Source organism: Elephantulus edwardii, unplaced genomic scaffold, assembly GCF_000299155.1.
Source record: "Elephantulus edwardii isolate Elephantulus edwardi_28Jun2011 unplaced genomic scaffold, EleEdw1.0 scaffold00126, whole genome shotgun sequence".
Classification (NCBI taxonomy): domain Eukaryota; kingdom Metazoa; phylum Chordata; class Mammalia; order Macroscelidea; family Macroscelididae; genus Elephantulus; species Elephantulus edwardii.
This window is the reverse complement of record NW_006399876.1, coordinates 6,024,345-6,041,193: the sequence shown is the minus strand read 5'-3', so window position 1 is coordinate 6,041,193 and position 16,849 is coordinate 6,024,345. Positions and strand designations below refer to the sequence as shown.

Genomic DNA, 16,849 nt, shown 5'->3' with positions numbered 1-16,849 from the left:
GCTTGAAAATTGTTACAAAAATACTCATCTCCTCTAAGAAGTGCCCAAAGGCACCACTGTCCTCCATCAAACCTTGGACAAGATGACACTCTGCTCTCTTGCTCTTCAGTCGATCAACAAAACTCTGACCAATTCTCAGAGGCACCTCCCTCTACCAGGATGCCTTTTATGTGAAGTCACTCAGTTCTCTCACTTTTGGGCCAGGAAGCCCACCACAGCTCCCTAACCTGTCTCCTGGTTTTACTCCCTCTATCATAGTTATTTTTCTGTCACTGGTTCTCATAGTCTCTGTCTCTGTCTCATGTCTCCTGGGTCTAGAAGGGTACCAATGTAGGCACTCTTGATTCATAAGATGCACTGTAATCCCTTCTGTTCTTCTTGGTGTTAAAGCCCTCTGATTTCTTGCTTTTGAGGTGGTTCATTGTAAGGGCAGTTGTTGTTGTTGTTAAGTGCTGTTGAGTGATATATGACTCATAGTGACGTGTGAAAGGAAGACTTGAACTTGTATAACTTTGGTTATGCAAATAACTCGTGTAACTTTGGTTAGTAGGATGATAATACTGACTAGTCATTTAGTTATCTTTACATATATCTAATTTCTTGTATATACACACAAACATCACTATGCACTGGATTTGCATTTTCCGCAAACTGCCCAATCCCTCTGGCGAGAACCTTAGGGGTTCTTTCCTTATCACCAATAAGACAAAGGGATTGCAATATCCATAAGCACTTTATTACACAGATCTGGGAGACAGGGAGTCACCTCCAACACTGCCTCCTCCTCTGGGAGTGGTCATGGGCTTTTATAGGAGGGTGAGACACCAACTTACTTAACAATAAACTTTTGTTAGTAAAAAAAGGTAATTTCTACATCTGAAAAAGAACAGTTCCCCTTTAAGTATCAGTAATTCAGGAAGGTCCCAGATTAAGATACAATTTACATATGACTGGAGAACCAGCTTCAGAGAGATCAAACTACTTTACATGACTAAAGACAAGAAACAGAGAATTTGGAGGCTAAGGAACTAGTTTTGCAGGCTGAAGAAACCTGATGCTAGTTTTATAATTATATAGCTATAGTTTTATAACTGATAACATATATAGAGAATTCTGAACTTAATACCACCCTATCATTCCCCCCTCTTTTTATAAAAGTCTTATATCTATAAGATAAACATATCACCCCATCATGACTCCTTGACAATGACTGGTGAGAAAGAACATGTAATAGTGACACATTATGGAGACAGCTGGGCTTTTCTTGGTAGCTCCCTCTTTCTGGGACCTTACATACATCTAGGGGTCAATTGGGGATACCAGAACTCAACAAGAAAACTTATTTCAGCAAAGTGTTTATTTCATTCTAATGGTGTTAATAGAGTTAAAACATGGAACATTATAGTCATCCAGAATCTTCCAGTCCTCTACAGTGTCCAGAGACCCAGCTGCTCCCACTTAGTCACTAAGTAGTGGCCTATGTTGTTGTTGTTGTTGATTGCATTCAAGTTAAGCACGACTGTAAGCGACCCTGTGAAGAAAAGGCTTGAAGCCCCTCTACAACTATTGACATTTGTCAAAGTTCATAGGGTTTCTATTTGGGAAGTGGATGCCACTCCTGCTTCCAATGGACTATAGTTTATATGATATTGAGACTTTCTTAAATAAAAAAAGAAAGAAGATTACAGCAGCAAAATTAAGTCAGACGATGAATATTTGCTTAGAGTGAATAAATGTTTTATTTTAGCAAAATGACAGATAATATTTAATTCACATAATATGAACAATACTATATTAGTCAGTGCTTAAATATCTTTGATAAAAATTGTCTCTATTCTTGTCTGCATACTATTGATCACATAATTATTGTCATAATGATGGGAAATTTGTCATGCTGCATTAATTGAATATATTTCAAAATATTGATAGCTGGCAAGCTAAATCCTATTCATACAGTCTTTTATTTTAAAATGGAAAATATTTTATTTTGTGATTAGTATTTAGGGTGTCCATATTATGGCCATTTTTAAAAATTTAATTGAGATTTTATTGTACATTTATAAAGAACTTGGATTTCCATTCATTCATTGTTGCACATTTTCCTCCCTGCCCCCCTCCCCCCTCCCCCATTGTTTTTTCTTTAGGAAAAAAAATGTTCTTTCATTGTTATACAGTTATACAGTTCTTCCTACAGACTAATTTTATCTTATTCTGGACATGTTGCACTTCTCACATGGTGAATCGGTTTATGTTGACAGATGCTGGTCTTGGAGGCGTCTGACTTGGTGGAAGAGTCTTCACTTCCTGTTTGTCTTTAATTCTTTGTAAGCTAGAGAGCTGAAAGCCGAGGTCTGCCCTCTAAGCAGGTTATGGAGTGCACACGGGATGCTCTGGTGTCCTAGTGGGGAAGGGGTCGCACCATCAATCCAAAGGCAGGAGGTTCAAATACACAAGTTGCTCCAAGGAAGAATAAGAAGGGGAATCTCCTTTTTCAGATTTACTGTCTCTGAAAACCCACTGAAAGATCAGCTTTGAGTCGATTCTGACTTGGTGGCACATAGCAATAACATCAAGGAGTGCAAATAGTTAAGGCACTCAACCAAACCCTGAAAGGCTGAAGACTTAAGTTCACCTAGAAACAAGGTATAAGAACACTGAGAATGGACTTTGGAACAGTCATGGAAGGGCCGAGGACCCCAGTTCTCCACTGAACCTCCAGGAGTTTCTGCCAATCACAGTTTCCTTGTCAGCATAGAGTCCTGGTAACTGGAAGATTAACTCTAAAGAAGGTAATTGCATTTCGTGTCCACAGCCTACATGTGTGGTGAGGCTTACCTAGGATACAGACACTGAAGGGAGGAAGGGGGCAGAAAAATGGCCCCATCACGGCAGGAGAAAAGTGCCAGGGTGCTCAGCAGCAGTCCCCCTGGGTTATATGACGGGAACAGGCCACTGCATAGCTCCTCATATGCTAATCTCTGGCTAGACTCACCTGGGCAGAAACCACTGATGGCTGGCCATCAGATCCCACCTCATTGGTATTTGTGGAGGGCATCTCTGTGTCCTGAAACTCGGGGTCCTCCTGCAAGGCTCTACTAAGTACAGTCCTTAAGTGCTGCTGTAAGCCCCTGTACTTCTGTCTGCCGACCAGAAAGTAGATGAAGGGATTGGCACTGTTGCTAAGGGATGAGGTGAAGAGAGTCAGGTTCAGAAACAGATCAAAATTCTTAGGTAAGTTTTTGTCTGCCAACCTGGGCATTAAAGTCCAGAAGATTCCAAGGGGCAGAGAACAGACCAGGAACATTACGACTGAGGTCAAGATGATTACAACCAGCCTTGAGGATTGCTGATGCCAATCCCGGGGTCTTCTTTGTGACTGCACAAAGAGGACCACGCTGGAGAGAATCATAACAGGTGTGAAAATCCCCAAAATGGCAATGCTCAGGGTGGTTAACATATTCATATAGTTACAAAAGCCGGTACTGCAGAAATAAATCACCAATGTGATAGTCAGGAGAGACAGCCCCCAGAGCAGGGTGCACACCACGGTGGACAGGTGTCGGGGCCTGTGGACCTTGTACCAGATGGGGAAGAGGACGGAGAGGCAGCGCTGGACGCTGATGACGGTCAGCAGGCTCAGACCCATTGCATATGTGAGTAGTGTCACTATCATCACACAGAAGGTGATGAAATCAAAATCCACGATGAGCCTGGAGAACTTGAGACTTACAATGAACAAGCAGAGGAGAAGGAGGAAGTCAGCTACTGCCAAGTTGAGAACATAGGAGGAGAAGGGGTTCCTGTGAATCCGGAAACCCAGGAGCCAAATAACACAAGCGTTACCCACCATCCCGCACAAGGAGATGATATCTCTCAGCACCTGGAGAACCTGAAATTCTGGACGCTGTGCTTCCATCACGTGGGGCGACTCCGAGGTCTCGCTGAAGTTTGCACTCTGGTTCATCCCTGCAGGAGGGAAGTGGATCAATATCAGTGTTCATGTTGCTTAGGCAAGACTGTTTCTACTTCCCCCCCACCCCTTCCACGTTTTCTCTTCTGTGACTCTCAACCCAGGTTCTTTCTGCAGAAGACCGTGAGCAGCAGGCCTCACATGCCCCCCACCCCTCGGGCTGGACCAACCACCCTCTGCCACCTGACCACCCCACCCCTGATACACTCGATGATGTAGAGACCCTCTGTCAGGTTAGAAGTACTCTTCTGTTCTTTTGTTCTTGTTGTTAAGTGCTGTGGAGTTGCAGACTCATAGCAACCCTATGAATGAAAGGCCTGAACACTTGTATAACTTTCGTCATTTTTCCAAGTTCATAGAGTTTCTGAAGGCAAACTATTTCATAAGTGGATGCCACTCCTGCTTCCAAGCTTGTTTGAACTGGGGAGCTCCACCGAACACTGTCCACGATGGGTAACCACTATCACATGTGGCACACCAGTGTCACAGTATTTAGCATCACAGCAACCCCAAGTTACCTCTGTACAGCAAATGGACAGTCCAACGCTATATCACTTAGAAGACTGTTTGATAAAAAACAATTAAAATGAGGCCTGAGGGCCACAGATTAAAATTACCCACCTTTGACTTGGTAGCATCACTTTCTATCGACTAGACCAACAGCTCTCTTATTGTTGTTAAGTGCCGTCAAGTCAAAGACAACTCATAGCGGCCCTATGAACGAAAGACCTGAACACTTGTATAACTCATCATTTCTCCAAGTTCACAGAATTTCTAGAGGCAAGTAGTTTCAGAAGTGGATGCCACTCCTGCTTCCAAGCTTGTTTTAATCGGGAAGCTCCGGCAAACACTGTCCACCATGGGTGAACATTATCACACTTGTGTCATTATGACACATCAGTGTCACAGTGTTTAGCATCACAGCAACCACGAATTACCTCTACACAGCTTTAGGTTTCGTAATTTCACAAATTATGGAAAAATTGTTGGCTTTTACCGAATGTTTACTTTCATGTTGATTGGTATTAATGGTTTTTTCCTCTAATTTTCAAATGTCATTCAGTGCTTTCTTTTGGTGTTTTAAGACCTCGGTTCAAATATTGGAATGAATGTGATTTCCTACCTTATGACACATGCCAGTTGTCAGCCCACTGGAAGCCTCTGAAACCCTTTTTCTCTTTGCCTCCTCAGCAATTTTCTTTACTGGCACCTGTTCTTACCCGATCTTGAACATCTGCTGTAGTTGAAGTTCTAAATGACGGTGACATTATGAATAAGGTTACTTTGGTAGAATCGAGTGTCAGCGTGAAAATGGCACGGCAGAGGGGTCTGCCCTCCAGCATCACGAAGGACAAGAGAATCATTATGAGCATCAGCCATTGGAGGCTGATTTCTAAGGAGAAGGCCAGACATGCCCTCCCTCACCCACCTTTCTATGACTCCTGACATCAGTCTTTCCCCCCACGGCATCTCTACTTCTCTCCTGGGTTCATAAATTGTTGCAATGGACACACAGAACTCACAGCCCATACTCCCATTTGTGGTGTTTGTTTAGCAAAGAACAAGTTACAGGTCAAGTTTAAGAAAGCTTCAAATATATTTAATTGATCAGGTCACCCTTTCATAGTTATATCCGCAGGCAAGCGTCTCTCTTTTCCTCAGTTCTTCTGAGGGGCCTCTTGGGCTGGTGTCTCAGTTACAAACAACAACATCATGGGTGTATAGATCTCCAGAATAAGGATCCCCAAGATGGAGTTATAGAGCTCTTTATGCTCTTTTGCCCAGGAGGCAGCAGACTTCCATGTAGAACCCATGGAAGTAAGGAATGAATTCCTGTCATTTCCCTCCTCTTCACTGTATTCAATACGGGGTGCAAGGAGTTGGGAATCAAGTTTGTCAAGTCCATACGCCATTCATCTTCCTAGAATTTGGAATGAAATAAAGCCTTGGGAGATAGCGGTGGCTTCAGCAGATGGCTTCTGCAGGGTAGTGTAATGATTAGAAGGCTTCCAGGCCACGGTGCCTTTTGAGATTCTGTTTCATTGTCTCTGTTGTCTACTAACTATGCCTGTTTATCTGAAAAATTTGACCACTGACATCTTTCCACCACCATGTGTTAGCGTTTTTTTGCACTGTGGTGACTTAAGTGCTTCTTTGATATTGGAAGCAATGCCTCTGATACATCAATACCAGTAAATACAGTATGATGACCAGCTTTCAGCGGAGGGTCCAGACTAAGTCAGGCTAGGAGAAAAGCACTGGAAATATGCTCTCAAAACATAATCAAGGAAACCCTTATGGAACAAAAGAGAATATTCTCCAAATGGACTTGAACATGCAGCTGGCACAGGACTGGTCAGTGTTACATTCTGTAATTCTTAAGGTCATGATGAGTCAGAGCCAACTCCCTGGCAACTGTCAACAACACTTTCCATCTTTAAGTGACCACAGTCCAGCTTCAAATCATTTTACTCCACATTATGTGTCAGATAATAATTTTGTGCTTTTAGCTGCATTTCAAGAGAATGATGTTCTCTATTCTTACAAGAATAAGCAAGTGGACAAATGAGCACAGATGTGACTGTTAGAAAGCTTGTGATGATGTAACGGCGAGTCTTCTCGTACTAATACTTATGGATGATGGAGTAGAATGAAGAGGGAGGAGGTCTCCCAAGGTCCTTCCATGTGGGGCACTCAGCAGAGACTCCTCAGGTGTCCAAGGAGCCAGCTGTGGGTCTTAGGGTACCCAGGACGTGGTCATGGAGTTTCTTGTAATGAGTTAGAAAAAGGCAGATGAAGGTGACAGGAATTTTTAAAATAAGGACAATATTAGCGTGAGTCTCTGTGCAATGGAAGAGATTCAGAGCCGAGGGGAAAACTGTGGACAGGGTTCCCTGAGGAAGTGAAGGGCAAGATCAAGGAACCTGTAAGGTGAGGCTAAATGAGAAGCAGCGTTCTCAGTCAGATTTTGGGCTGCAGAAATAGACACTTGGGGTCATTGTGGTGGTCAGAGGTTGCTGTCCTTTCTCGGGCTCCTAGTCTCACAGTGACAACAGAAAGGAAGTTACATGGAGGTACCAAGAGAAGAAAAGGAGGGCAGAGAAGAGAGGATCTCTGAAGCATAAAGAAGTGAAATCAGGGACTGTGATTATCTCTAATAAAAACTAAGAGCATACAGACCACGTCAAGAAAGACCACAAAATTATACATTATCCTCTGGTGTCTCAGCAGCTGTGTGGAGGTGGCGTTGTTGTTATGTGTCATTGATCTGACCATGACTCATAGCGACCCTATGCACAATAGCTCTGAATCCTACCCTTTCCTGGGCCATCTACCCTCATTATCCTAGTTACTATGTCAGTCCATCTCTTCCTGGGTCTTCCTCTCCTGCACTGTCCTTCGACCCTTCCAAGCATGATGTCCTTCTCCAAGGACTGGTATCTCCTGGCCAAATGCCCAAAGTATGTGAGACAGTGTCAAAATCCTTGCCTCTAAGGCACAACTTGGCTTTATCCTTGCTAAGAGGAACCTGTTCGTTCTTTTAGCAGTCCATGGTCTGTTCAGTACTCTTCTTCAACAGTGCAACTTAAGGGCATCAATTCTTCTTCTGTCTTCTTTGGTCATTGTCCAGCTCTCTGAGGCATAACGGGTAATTGTGAAGATCATGGCCTGGATCAGGGACACCTTAGTCTCTAGGTGGGCATCCTTGTTCTTTAGCATTCTGGAGAGGTCCCTGACAGCATATTTTTCCAAACAATTAGTCTTTTGATTTCCTGCCTGAATTGGGTATGAGGCTTAATCACTCCCGAGTCAGAACCTGAGGTACCGGTGACAATAAATGCCAGATGGCCCACTAGGCTCAATGCCTTACGCCATGCTCTACACACACTCTGAGATATCTGCCTTCATGTCCCTCTCCTCACACTGTGCTCCCAGCTCTGGTGTGATGAGCCCATCAGAACATCTGCTCCTCAGGTATCTGGCTGCTTCCCTCCAGAGATCATTTCGCTGGGCAGTTTAAACAACAGAAATGTGTTCTACCAAAGTGTGGGATGCCAGCAACCCTAACTCAGGTATCTGCAGGCCTGTGCTCCCCCCCACAACTCTAAGGGAGGACCCTTCCCGGCCTCTTCTGCTCCTTGACCCCAGGCCTTTCTTGGCTTGTGGCAGCATCCCTCAATATCTTTTCCTCTATTTTCACAGGTCTGTCTTTGCTCTGTGTTTGCGACATTGTAACCCATCTACTCTTATAAGGACACAACCCAGACTTTATTAGGACCCACCTAATTCCAGGATTGTCCCATGCCATGTACCTCAATGACTTCTGCAAGCCTATTTCCAAAGGAGATCACATTCACAGGGTTGAGGATTAGACCTTAGTCACTTCCTGTGGGAGCACACTCCCCCCCCCCATGTTTTCTTGGTCCCCCTGTCACAGCTCAGTGTCTACACAGAAGAAACAGCAAAATAATTGCTGAAGATTGAATGTGTCAGGAAGGAAGACCATACTGAGCTTTGTTCCTGGCACACCCACTGAGGAGGAGGAGACACCGTCACCTCCCAGACAGATGCCTGGCTAGGTGGTTGACCTTCAGTTTGAGAAAAACGGGGAATTTCTCCCACAATTGCCCTTAGTGCCCAGGACAAACTCAGAGGGTTTCCTGGGACAGGGAGCCGGGGATCGCTGCAGCTCAGCTCCATTTTGAACTTTCTCTTTCCAGGAGAGCCCAGGGTATAGAATTCTACCTGTGTCCACACCCTGCAGCATTGGCATCCATGCTTATCCATGGCATGCCTGACAGACTGATCCTGCTGGGCACAGTGCCCAGACTTGTGGGTCATGCCACTCCACATGCTGACTTTGACTTACTTTTTTAAAATAAAATTTTTATTTCATACTGATTTACTTACAAATTTTGTATATATTGTTTTTCACATGGAATCTTTCCCCTTTCCTTTACTTACCCCTCTGTCGATCCATCAAATTATGTGACCCTATGATTACCCATCCTTCTTACCCATGATTACCACTTCTTACCCATCCTCACCCATCTGCTCCCCCTTCCATGCCTTGGAGCCTTATACACATTCTGCAATAATGGTCTTATGCAATATTTGTCCTTATGGGACTGAGTTAGTTCACTTAGCATTATGCTCTTCAATCCCTCCCAAGTTAGGTAGTCATTTACAAAATCCTTGCTCCTGTGTGATGTCCTATTCCATTGTGTGAAAATGCCATGATTTTTCAACCCATTCCATTGTGGTTAAGCATTTGAGCTGTTTCCATGTTCTTGCTATGGTGAATAACTCTGTTGTGAACATCAGTGTACAAGTCTCTGTGCCTCAGTTCTCATTTTCTTAGGTTACATTGCAAGTAGTAGAATAGTGCGATCATATAGAATTTCTATGTTTAGCTTTTATTTTTTTTTAAAGAAACACCAAACTCCCTTCCAGGGTTACATTTTACAGTAGGAGTGGCAAAGTTTAGCAGGGCAGAAAGTAAGAGAGGATGTGGTGAGACAGGAATTCTATATATTGTTGGTGCGACTGACTTGAGCTCTTTGAATGGAAGGATCTCACGTGGAGGTTAGCTCCTTCCTCCCCGCTCTCCCCTTTCCACACCTCTGGGAAAAGTCCTGACTCTTGTTCATGTGCCTTCGCAAGGAATCAATGAGGAAGAAAGCTATGGAGATCACTGGACAGGAAGGGACGGACACAACTATCACTCACGCTGGGAACAGGCCACTTTGCGTCCCTAGGAACACCTTTGTTCCTGCTCTGAGACATGAGCAGAGAGAATATGTACAAACTTTTCCCGTGTCACTGCTGGAAAGTCCTAAAGGACATTAGCCATAGATTTTCTATTCAATCTTTGCTGTCGGGTTGGAACCAACTCGTAGCTGACTCTCTAGAGGGGTCTCAGAGGCTGTAAACCACACAGAAGATCTCCCATCTTTTCTCCTGAGGAGGAGCTGGTGGGTTTAAACTGCACAGCACCACTCCTTCCCTCTTGGCCCCCAGAGTTCCCCACAGAAGGGGAACAGTAACACCTCTTTTCCTCAGGGTTGAGGCTTGATGACGTCAACTTGCCCCATCTCAGGAAGGTGAACACAGTCACCTGCTTCTGGAACCAAGCTGATCTCAAGTTATTCTGTCCTCAGATGGAGACTCTCTGTCACTGGTGGATGCAGACTTGTGGTCTCTCTAATACTGAGAGGTGAGTTTCGCTACTTTGTGATTTTAGGAGACAAGGAGTCAAGGAGGTTGGGTCACTTACCTGGGTCCCCAAGGTGTATCTAACAGAACAGAGATGCTCACCTGAGTTATCAAGCTTGCAAGACACCTGCTGTGACTGCCTATACTCCTGACCCACTAGAAAGATTCAGAGAGGGCTCACCTCTTGGATGCTCTGGCCTCAGGGAGATGCTGGAGTCCCTCGCTCTGATCACTTGGTCCTCAGGACTCCAAACGATGTTGGAGACTGTAGCTGCAGGGCCTCCCCAAGCAACGTGGCTCTGGGCTCTACTCTGGATCTGTTTCCAGGATCAAAGGATCTTTGCTTTGTTCTCTCTACAAAGTAGATGAGGTGCTTGGGCTACAAAAGGGAGGGTTTATAAATGCAAAAGCTTCCTCAAGAGGCTTAGAGCTAATGGACCAGAGCACAGAGCCTGGCAGGGCAGTGCAGGGTGCAGGGAAATGGAGGAAGAACCTAAGGCCCTGAAGTGCCTTGCTTTGTGCAGCCCTGATAGAAATCCACGGGAGACTTCAAAGCATTAGGGACCAGAGTTGGAGAGTTAGGGTGGAGTTGGAGAAAGACAGTCTCAAACTGGAAAAGCCATTATGACCACCAGTAGTTGAATACATGAAAACTCTGCATTAGGAACCCTTTCAGACCTCGCCCTCTGAAATGTAATTGCATTATATTCCTAAGCCTGTGAGTCCTGCTAGCAAATTTTCTAACTCAAGGATCTGAAGTCAACAAGAGATCCAGTCTTGTCCTTAGCTCTTGAAAGCAATGGGGCAAAAACCTAGTAGAGGTTAAGGAAATGGCAGTGGAAGCAGGAGTGGTATCTACTTCCTAAACCACATGCCTCTGGAAACTCTATGAACTTGATGAAATGATGACAGTTATGGAAAGGCACTCAACTCGACAGCAATCAACAACAATAAAAACAAATGTTAGAAGAACCCCAAGCCTGGTAACAAAGGCCTCATCCTGGAGTTCTTCCCTCAGTTCTGAACAGAGGACAGTGCCTTTTCGGAAGGCTCGACCAAGGAAGGCTCTCCTTCCAGACTCTTGTGACTGTCAGTAGAATACTGTTCTTTATAGACTCTTGACTTTACTGTTGGTCAAATGCCACCTTCAGTTCCTTGTCACGTGGGTCCCTAAATTATGACAGCTCATGCTAAAGCCAGAGGTGAGAGGGGTCTCAGAAGCTTAGATGCACTGCGGTTGTGCTGGATACTTGCACTGGAGACACCTGCTCTGTTCCCAGATCATCCTAGGTCCTCGCCATGTGAAGCATCTTTCTGTCTTTCTTTTGTCTTCTGTGCTGCCCTTTGGAATCTTCTATTCAGCTCCTTAATGTCTTGATTTCTTCCCTTTGCTTTGGTTTCTTGGCACTCTAGTACAATATTCAGAGTCTCCTCTGATGATATCTTGGTACTTTCTTCCTCCTCTGTCTTCATACTGTCCCCTACATTCTTCCTGGACGATATTCTTGATATGTTCCCACAGTTCTTCTGGTCTCCACTCATTCTCATTAGTGTTTAAGGCCTCAAACCTGATTCTGAGATGGTTTTGACATTCGAGTAGGATAGACTCAAGGTCACATTTTGGCTCCTGTAGATGTGATTTCATTTTCGTTAGCTTCAGCATGAACTTGCATATGAGTTGTTTGTGGTCTGTTCCAGAATCACCACCTGGCTCTGTTTTCACAGCTAATATTGAGATTTTCTAGCAATTCTTTCCACAGAATTGATCTGATTCCTATACATACCATCAGGTGAAATCTATGTGAATAGCCTGTGTTTCTTATAACCAAGTTGTGCCAAGAAATCTGCAGGACAACCACCTGCCCAACTGACTGGAAAAGATCCATATTTGTTCCTATTCCAAAGAAAGGTGACCTAACATAGTGCAGAAAATATCAAACAATATCATTAATTTCACATGCAAACAAGATACTGCTGAGATGTGCAGGCTGGATTTAGAAGAGGTCATGGTACTAGGGATATTATAGCTAATGATAGATGCATCTTGGCTGAAAGCAAAGAGTACCAGAGGAATGTCTATCTGTGGTTCATTGACTATGCAAAGGCATTCAACTCTATGGATCACAACAAACTGTGGCTGACTCTGAGAAGAATGGGAATACCAGATCACTTGATTGTGCTTTTGCAAACTCTATTCTTAGCCCAGGACGCAGTCTTCAGAACAGAGCAAGGAAACACTGCATGGTTCAAATATCAGGAAGGGTGTATGCCAGGGATGTGTCTTATCTCCATCCTTTTTCAATCTATATGCAGAACACATTGTCCAGGAGGCTGGGCTCTATGAAGAAGACTATGGCATCAGGATTGGAAGAAGACTTATCCACAACTTGCATTATGCAGATGGCACAAGCCCTGCTTGCTGAAACTGAGGAGGATGTGAGGTGCTTTCTGCAGGTCAAGGATTGTAGCCTTAAATATGGAGTGAAGGTCAACATCAAGAAAACAAATACTCTCACCACTGGGCCAAATGGCAATGTCATGATAGATGGGGAAGAGATTGAGATTGTTAACAGCTTCCATTTGTTTGGCTCCATAATCAACACTCTTGGTGCCAACAGCCAGGAAATCCAAAGCAAAGTGCATTAGGAAAGTCTGTGGTCAGGGACCTCTCCAGAGTACTGAAGAGCAACAATGTCAGTCTGAAGACTAAGCTGTGCTCATTCAGGCCATAGTCTACTTAGCCACTTGCTAGGTGTCAGAAAGCAAGACAATGACTAGTGATGACAACCTCTCAGCTTTGCAGGTCTCCTCTCTGTGCCTCTGTACAGACTCCACTCAGCGCCCTCAGGACAATGCTCCCTTCAGCCACACAGCTCTCCTCGCCCTGAGTGGGGGCTGTGAGGCACTTACTGGACTCTCGGTTACCATCCCAGCAGACGGTCTCTGTTGTCACACCACTTCTGCAGCAGGACCTCTCCAGCTCCTTTACTATCTTCTTGTTTTGTTTTGTTTTAGAGCCAATTTATTTAGACAACTAAAAACAATTAGATGATATTCAGAAGCAGTGTACAATGAAAAAGAATTGAAACCAATTACTTTATAATGTATATCCCCTCTTCTTTACAACAAAAGCAAAAGTCTCTGTGCTTTAAGGGAAAAGTCAGAAAATAGACCATTATATATTTTTTTTTCTCCGTAATAACATAAACTTGGAAGGAGGAGTGGCATCCACTTCCGTAATAGCTTGCCTCCGGAAACCCTATGAACCTGGAGAGAGGATGAAAGGCACCCGAGCATCGAGGACTCTCCTTCATAGGGTCGCTATGAGTCGCTTGTGACTCGACAGCACTTAACAACAACAATAACATAAACAGCTACAAGAAATCTAATTGTAATAAGAGGAATTGGATGTTGGCTTGCACATATTCATTCTTAAGAACAGTAGGCTGTCTTACTACAAGAGCATAACCCCACCTGCCTTCCTGTGATACTCTTGGGTTTTCACTTACAGGTAATAGGAAGTTAGTTCCAGTACTGGAGCTAATGCATATTCCCCTTTATGTACTGCACACATTTGCTTTAAGCAGAGAGTAACCCTGGTAGGCGGATGCTTTTCTCTCTGCTTGTTTAGTCTGTAGATTGTATACTCTCTGTGGCATATGCCTGATGCTCCGGCTTTGACTTCAGGATGGAACTATAGATGGAATCTGAATTATCTGAAGAAATTTCCTCTAGTTCTTCTTCTGTTGTTTCTAGAAAACTGATCTTGGGTTTTGCCAGATCACCACTATCTTCTTCAGGAAGCACACATTTCCAAAGGCCATATGCTTTTCCTACAACAGTTTGCCACAATCTCAATGTTCCATCTTCAGAATCACTGGCCTCAAGTTCTCTATCAGGACTAAATCTCACACAGTGAATAGGACCAAAATGCCCTTTGTAGGATTCTAGTTCTTCTCCACTATTATAATCATACTTATAAAGTTTAAAATCTTCACCACCTGCAACAAGAAATTCTTTTTCAGGATGAAGAGATGCAGAATTGATGGTTGCAGGAGCTTCAAAAGACTTAATAGGCTCCAAAATTACTGCACTATGAAATGCAATAGATCGTCCATAGGTTATTATCAAGATCTCTCCCTCAGAAATATATTCCATACTGCTAACAAACATATTGAAAGTTCGAGATTTCACTTCTGTCATAGCCTGATCGCAAAGGCGGACAGTTTTATCATCAGCTGAAAGAATCTGTTTATCCTCACTGCACCACAGAGCCTTTTTTATACCAGAAGTGTGACCACTGATTTCCCTAGGTTTTGCTTCAGGTTTGTTCAAGTCGTAGATGTGTAATAGTTTATCTTGTCCCCCAGTTAACAAATAATTACTATCTGAGTGAAATCCACAGTCTTGACAATACGTTTATGAGCCAGGGTCATCAATTCATCTCCTGAGACAGCCTCCCACACTTTGGCTGTGAAATCTGCAGCAGCAGTGGCTGCTTTGGTGGCATCCTTATTCAATGTTGCACCCCAAACAGCACCCTTATGACCCAAAAATGTTCCAATCCAGTCTCCAGTATCTCCCTGGCGTAGCATAGGTTTTCCATCTTTGCAAGCGCTGATTAAGAAATAGCCATAAGGCATGATGCCACTGAAGGCCAGATCCACCACGGGCCGCGTGTGGCCCGAGCAGGTGAGTAGGGGTCTGCCTCAGTGCCATGGTGGCAGCCGACGGAACGATCCGGCTGCGGAGCTGGGGGTCGCGGGCTCTTCCCTCCTCAGCCGCAGCACCTCAGACATCTCAAGCGCCCCTGCCCAGGCACTGGGACTGGGCCAGGGAACTGAAAACAGGCGGCCCAAGAGGTCAGGGAGGGGTCAGGGAGTTCTTCAGGGGCAGCTGCCGAGGAGGGGCAGGGGAGGAGGGAGGAGAAAAGGGGAGGGGGAGACCCGGAATATTGGAGCTGCCTCCTTTACTATCTTCTGTTGAGATATCCTTGGCCCCAGTTACGACCTTTTGGGGAGCCCCTTTCCTACACTCTCTCTGCTTCTTCTCTCTTTTTGTCTCTCCTGCCATTCCTCCTTTCCGAAGCATCTGTGGTATTGGCTGTTTTTTTAAGGTGACTCCTTATCAATTTCTAAGCATGGCCCTCTCAACAGGACCTTTAATTGACTGAGCCCCTGGGTGGACCAGAGTCACTTCACTCGTGTAGTCTGTAGTTACTCCAAAGAACTCTGGTGGTGCCATGCATTATTAGGGCAGTTAACCATAAGATTCTAATCCTCCTGCACACCTTGCTGGACAAAGCTGAGGCAGTCCGCTTCCGTAAAGACTTTGAAGATGGCAAATGTTATGTCAATGTGGATGTGAATTGCAGCGCAATATGCCAAAGTCTATGATGTTTATGACACAGGATTAGTTGTTGTTGTTGTTGTTATGTGCCGTCGAGTTGCCTGCAACTCATAGCGACCCTATGTACAACAGCCCTAAACTCCGCTCTGTCCTGTGCCAATCGCACTGTCTCTGACACTCCCATCCCAATTATCCCAGTCACTGAATCAATCCACCTCATAGAGGGCCTTCCTCTCCTGCGCCGTCCCTCCACCCTCCCAAGCATGATGTCCGGGACACAGGATTAGAGGTGGTTCTATAATGATCTGATCTGTTGAAGAGCAATTCTTCTCAGGTGTATAGCCTACATTAAATACATGTTTGAACTCTTTGACAAATCAGGAGTGTTTTGCATGATTTTGTATCTGGCTCATGAGCTCCAGGATCCTACAATCTTCACCTTTGACATCCTGACCTTGGGCATGTTAGCCTCTGAAGCCTGCAGTCCTGAAACTACTTGGGACCCTCCTGCAAGTCCTCAGCTTCTTGAATTCTGCTGACATGAAAAGCACATCTCTTTTCTTGGTTGTAGGACAGCTGGCTGAGCATTTGGACTCATTAGTCTTACAACATGCTTCTCTCCTGATGTCTGACCCACAAACTTGGAAGTTGTAAGCCTCTATACGTAAGCCATGTCCTCAAAATAAGTATCTGATCTGTTTTCCTGTTTCTAAAAGATCTCAAAAGTTTGCAACTGTGTTTTGAAAGAAAGCCCTATATTTTGTAGTAATAAGTGATATTGCTGAAACAAATTTAAAAAAAATCTAATTCTAAGAGCAGCTGAATGACAACACCAACTGAAATATCAACCTCTAATACTGTCTAAAGTTAAAGTAAAGGCATTTTTAAGAAATGGGATCCTGAAACTTAGAACGAGGACACATGGAAAGACAATTGGGAATATGGGACACTGAGGTTCTAAGCTCTGTGGAATCAGTTGTGTTAATATAACCAGCTTTTCTATCCCCACCTAATAAGATGAATCCAATTGTAGCTAGTGAGTCCTTGTTTGCAAACCCCTCACCTGTGTCAGAGCCTGAGGCATTATCTGAGGCAGAGGCCTTACAAGACATTATTTAATGTTCCCAAGAGCCACCTCTACCACCTATTTTTGCTTCTAGACCTATAACTGGAGTTAAATACTAACAAGTACTTAAAGGTGAAGTACAAATTCTGACCCAGGAAGAGGTCTGCTACATTTCAAAAGAATGATTCCATTCTTCTAATATGTACAAAACAGAAACCTGGAGGATTTGTAAAGGACCTCGGCTACAT

At 44.2% G+C, this 16,849-nt stretch overlaps 1 protein-coding gene and 1 pseudogene across 1 annotated transcript in view; one reads left to right on the top strand and one right to left on the bottom strand.

Moving 5' to 3' along the window:
• Positions 1–2,831: 2,831 nt before the first annotated feature.
• On the bottom strand, positions 2,832–14,905 carry LOC102875425 (annotated as a pseudogene).
• Positions 14,904–16,849, top strand: part of LOC102875012 (mas-related G-protein coupled receptor member D-like) — a 17,096-nt gene continuing 15,150 nt past the window's right edge. Inside the window, exon 1 of the mRNA XM_006893389.1 lies at positions 14,904–15,048. Coding sequence (XP_006893451.1) covers positions 14,904–15,048 — 145 coding nt within the window. The remainder of the gene's footprint in view (positions 15,049–16,849) is intronic.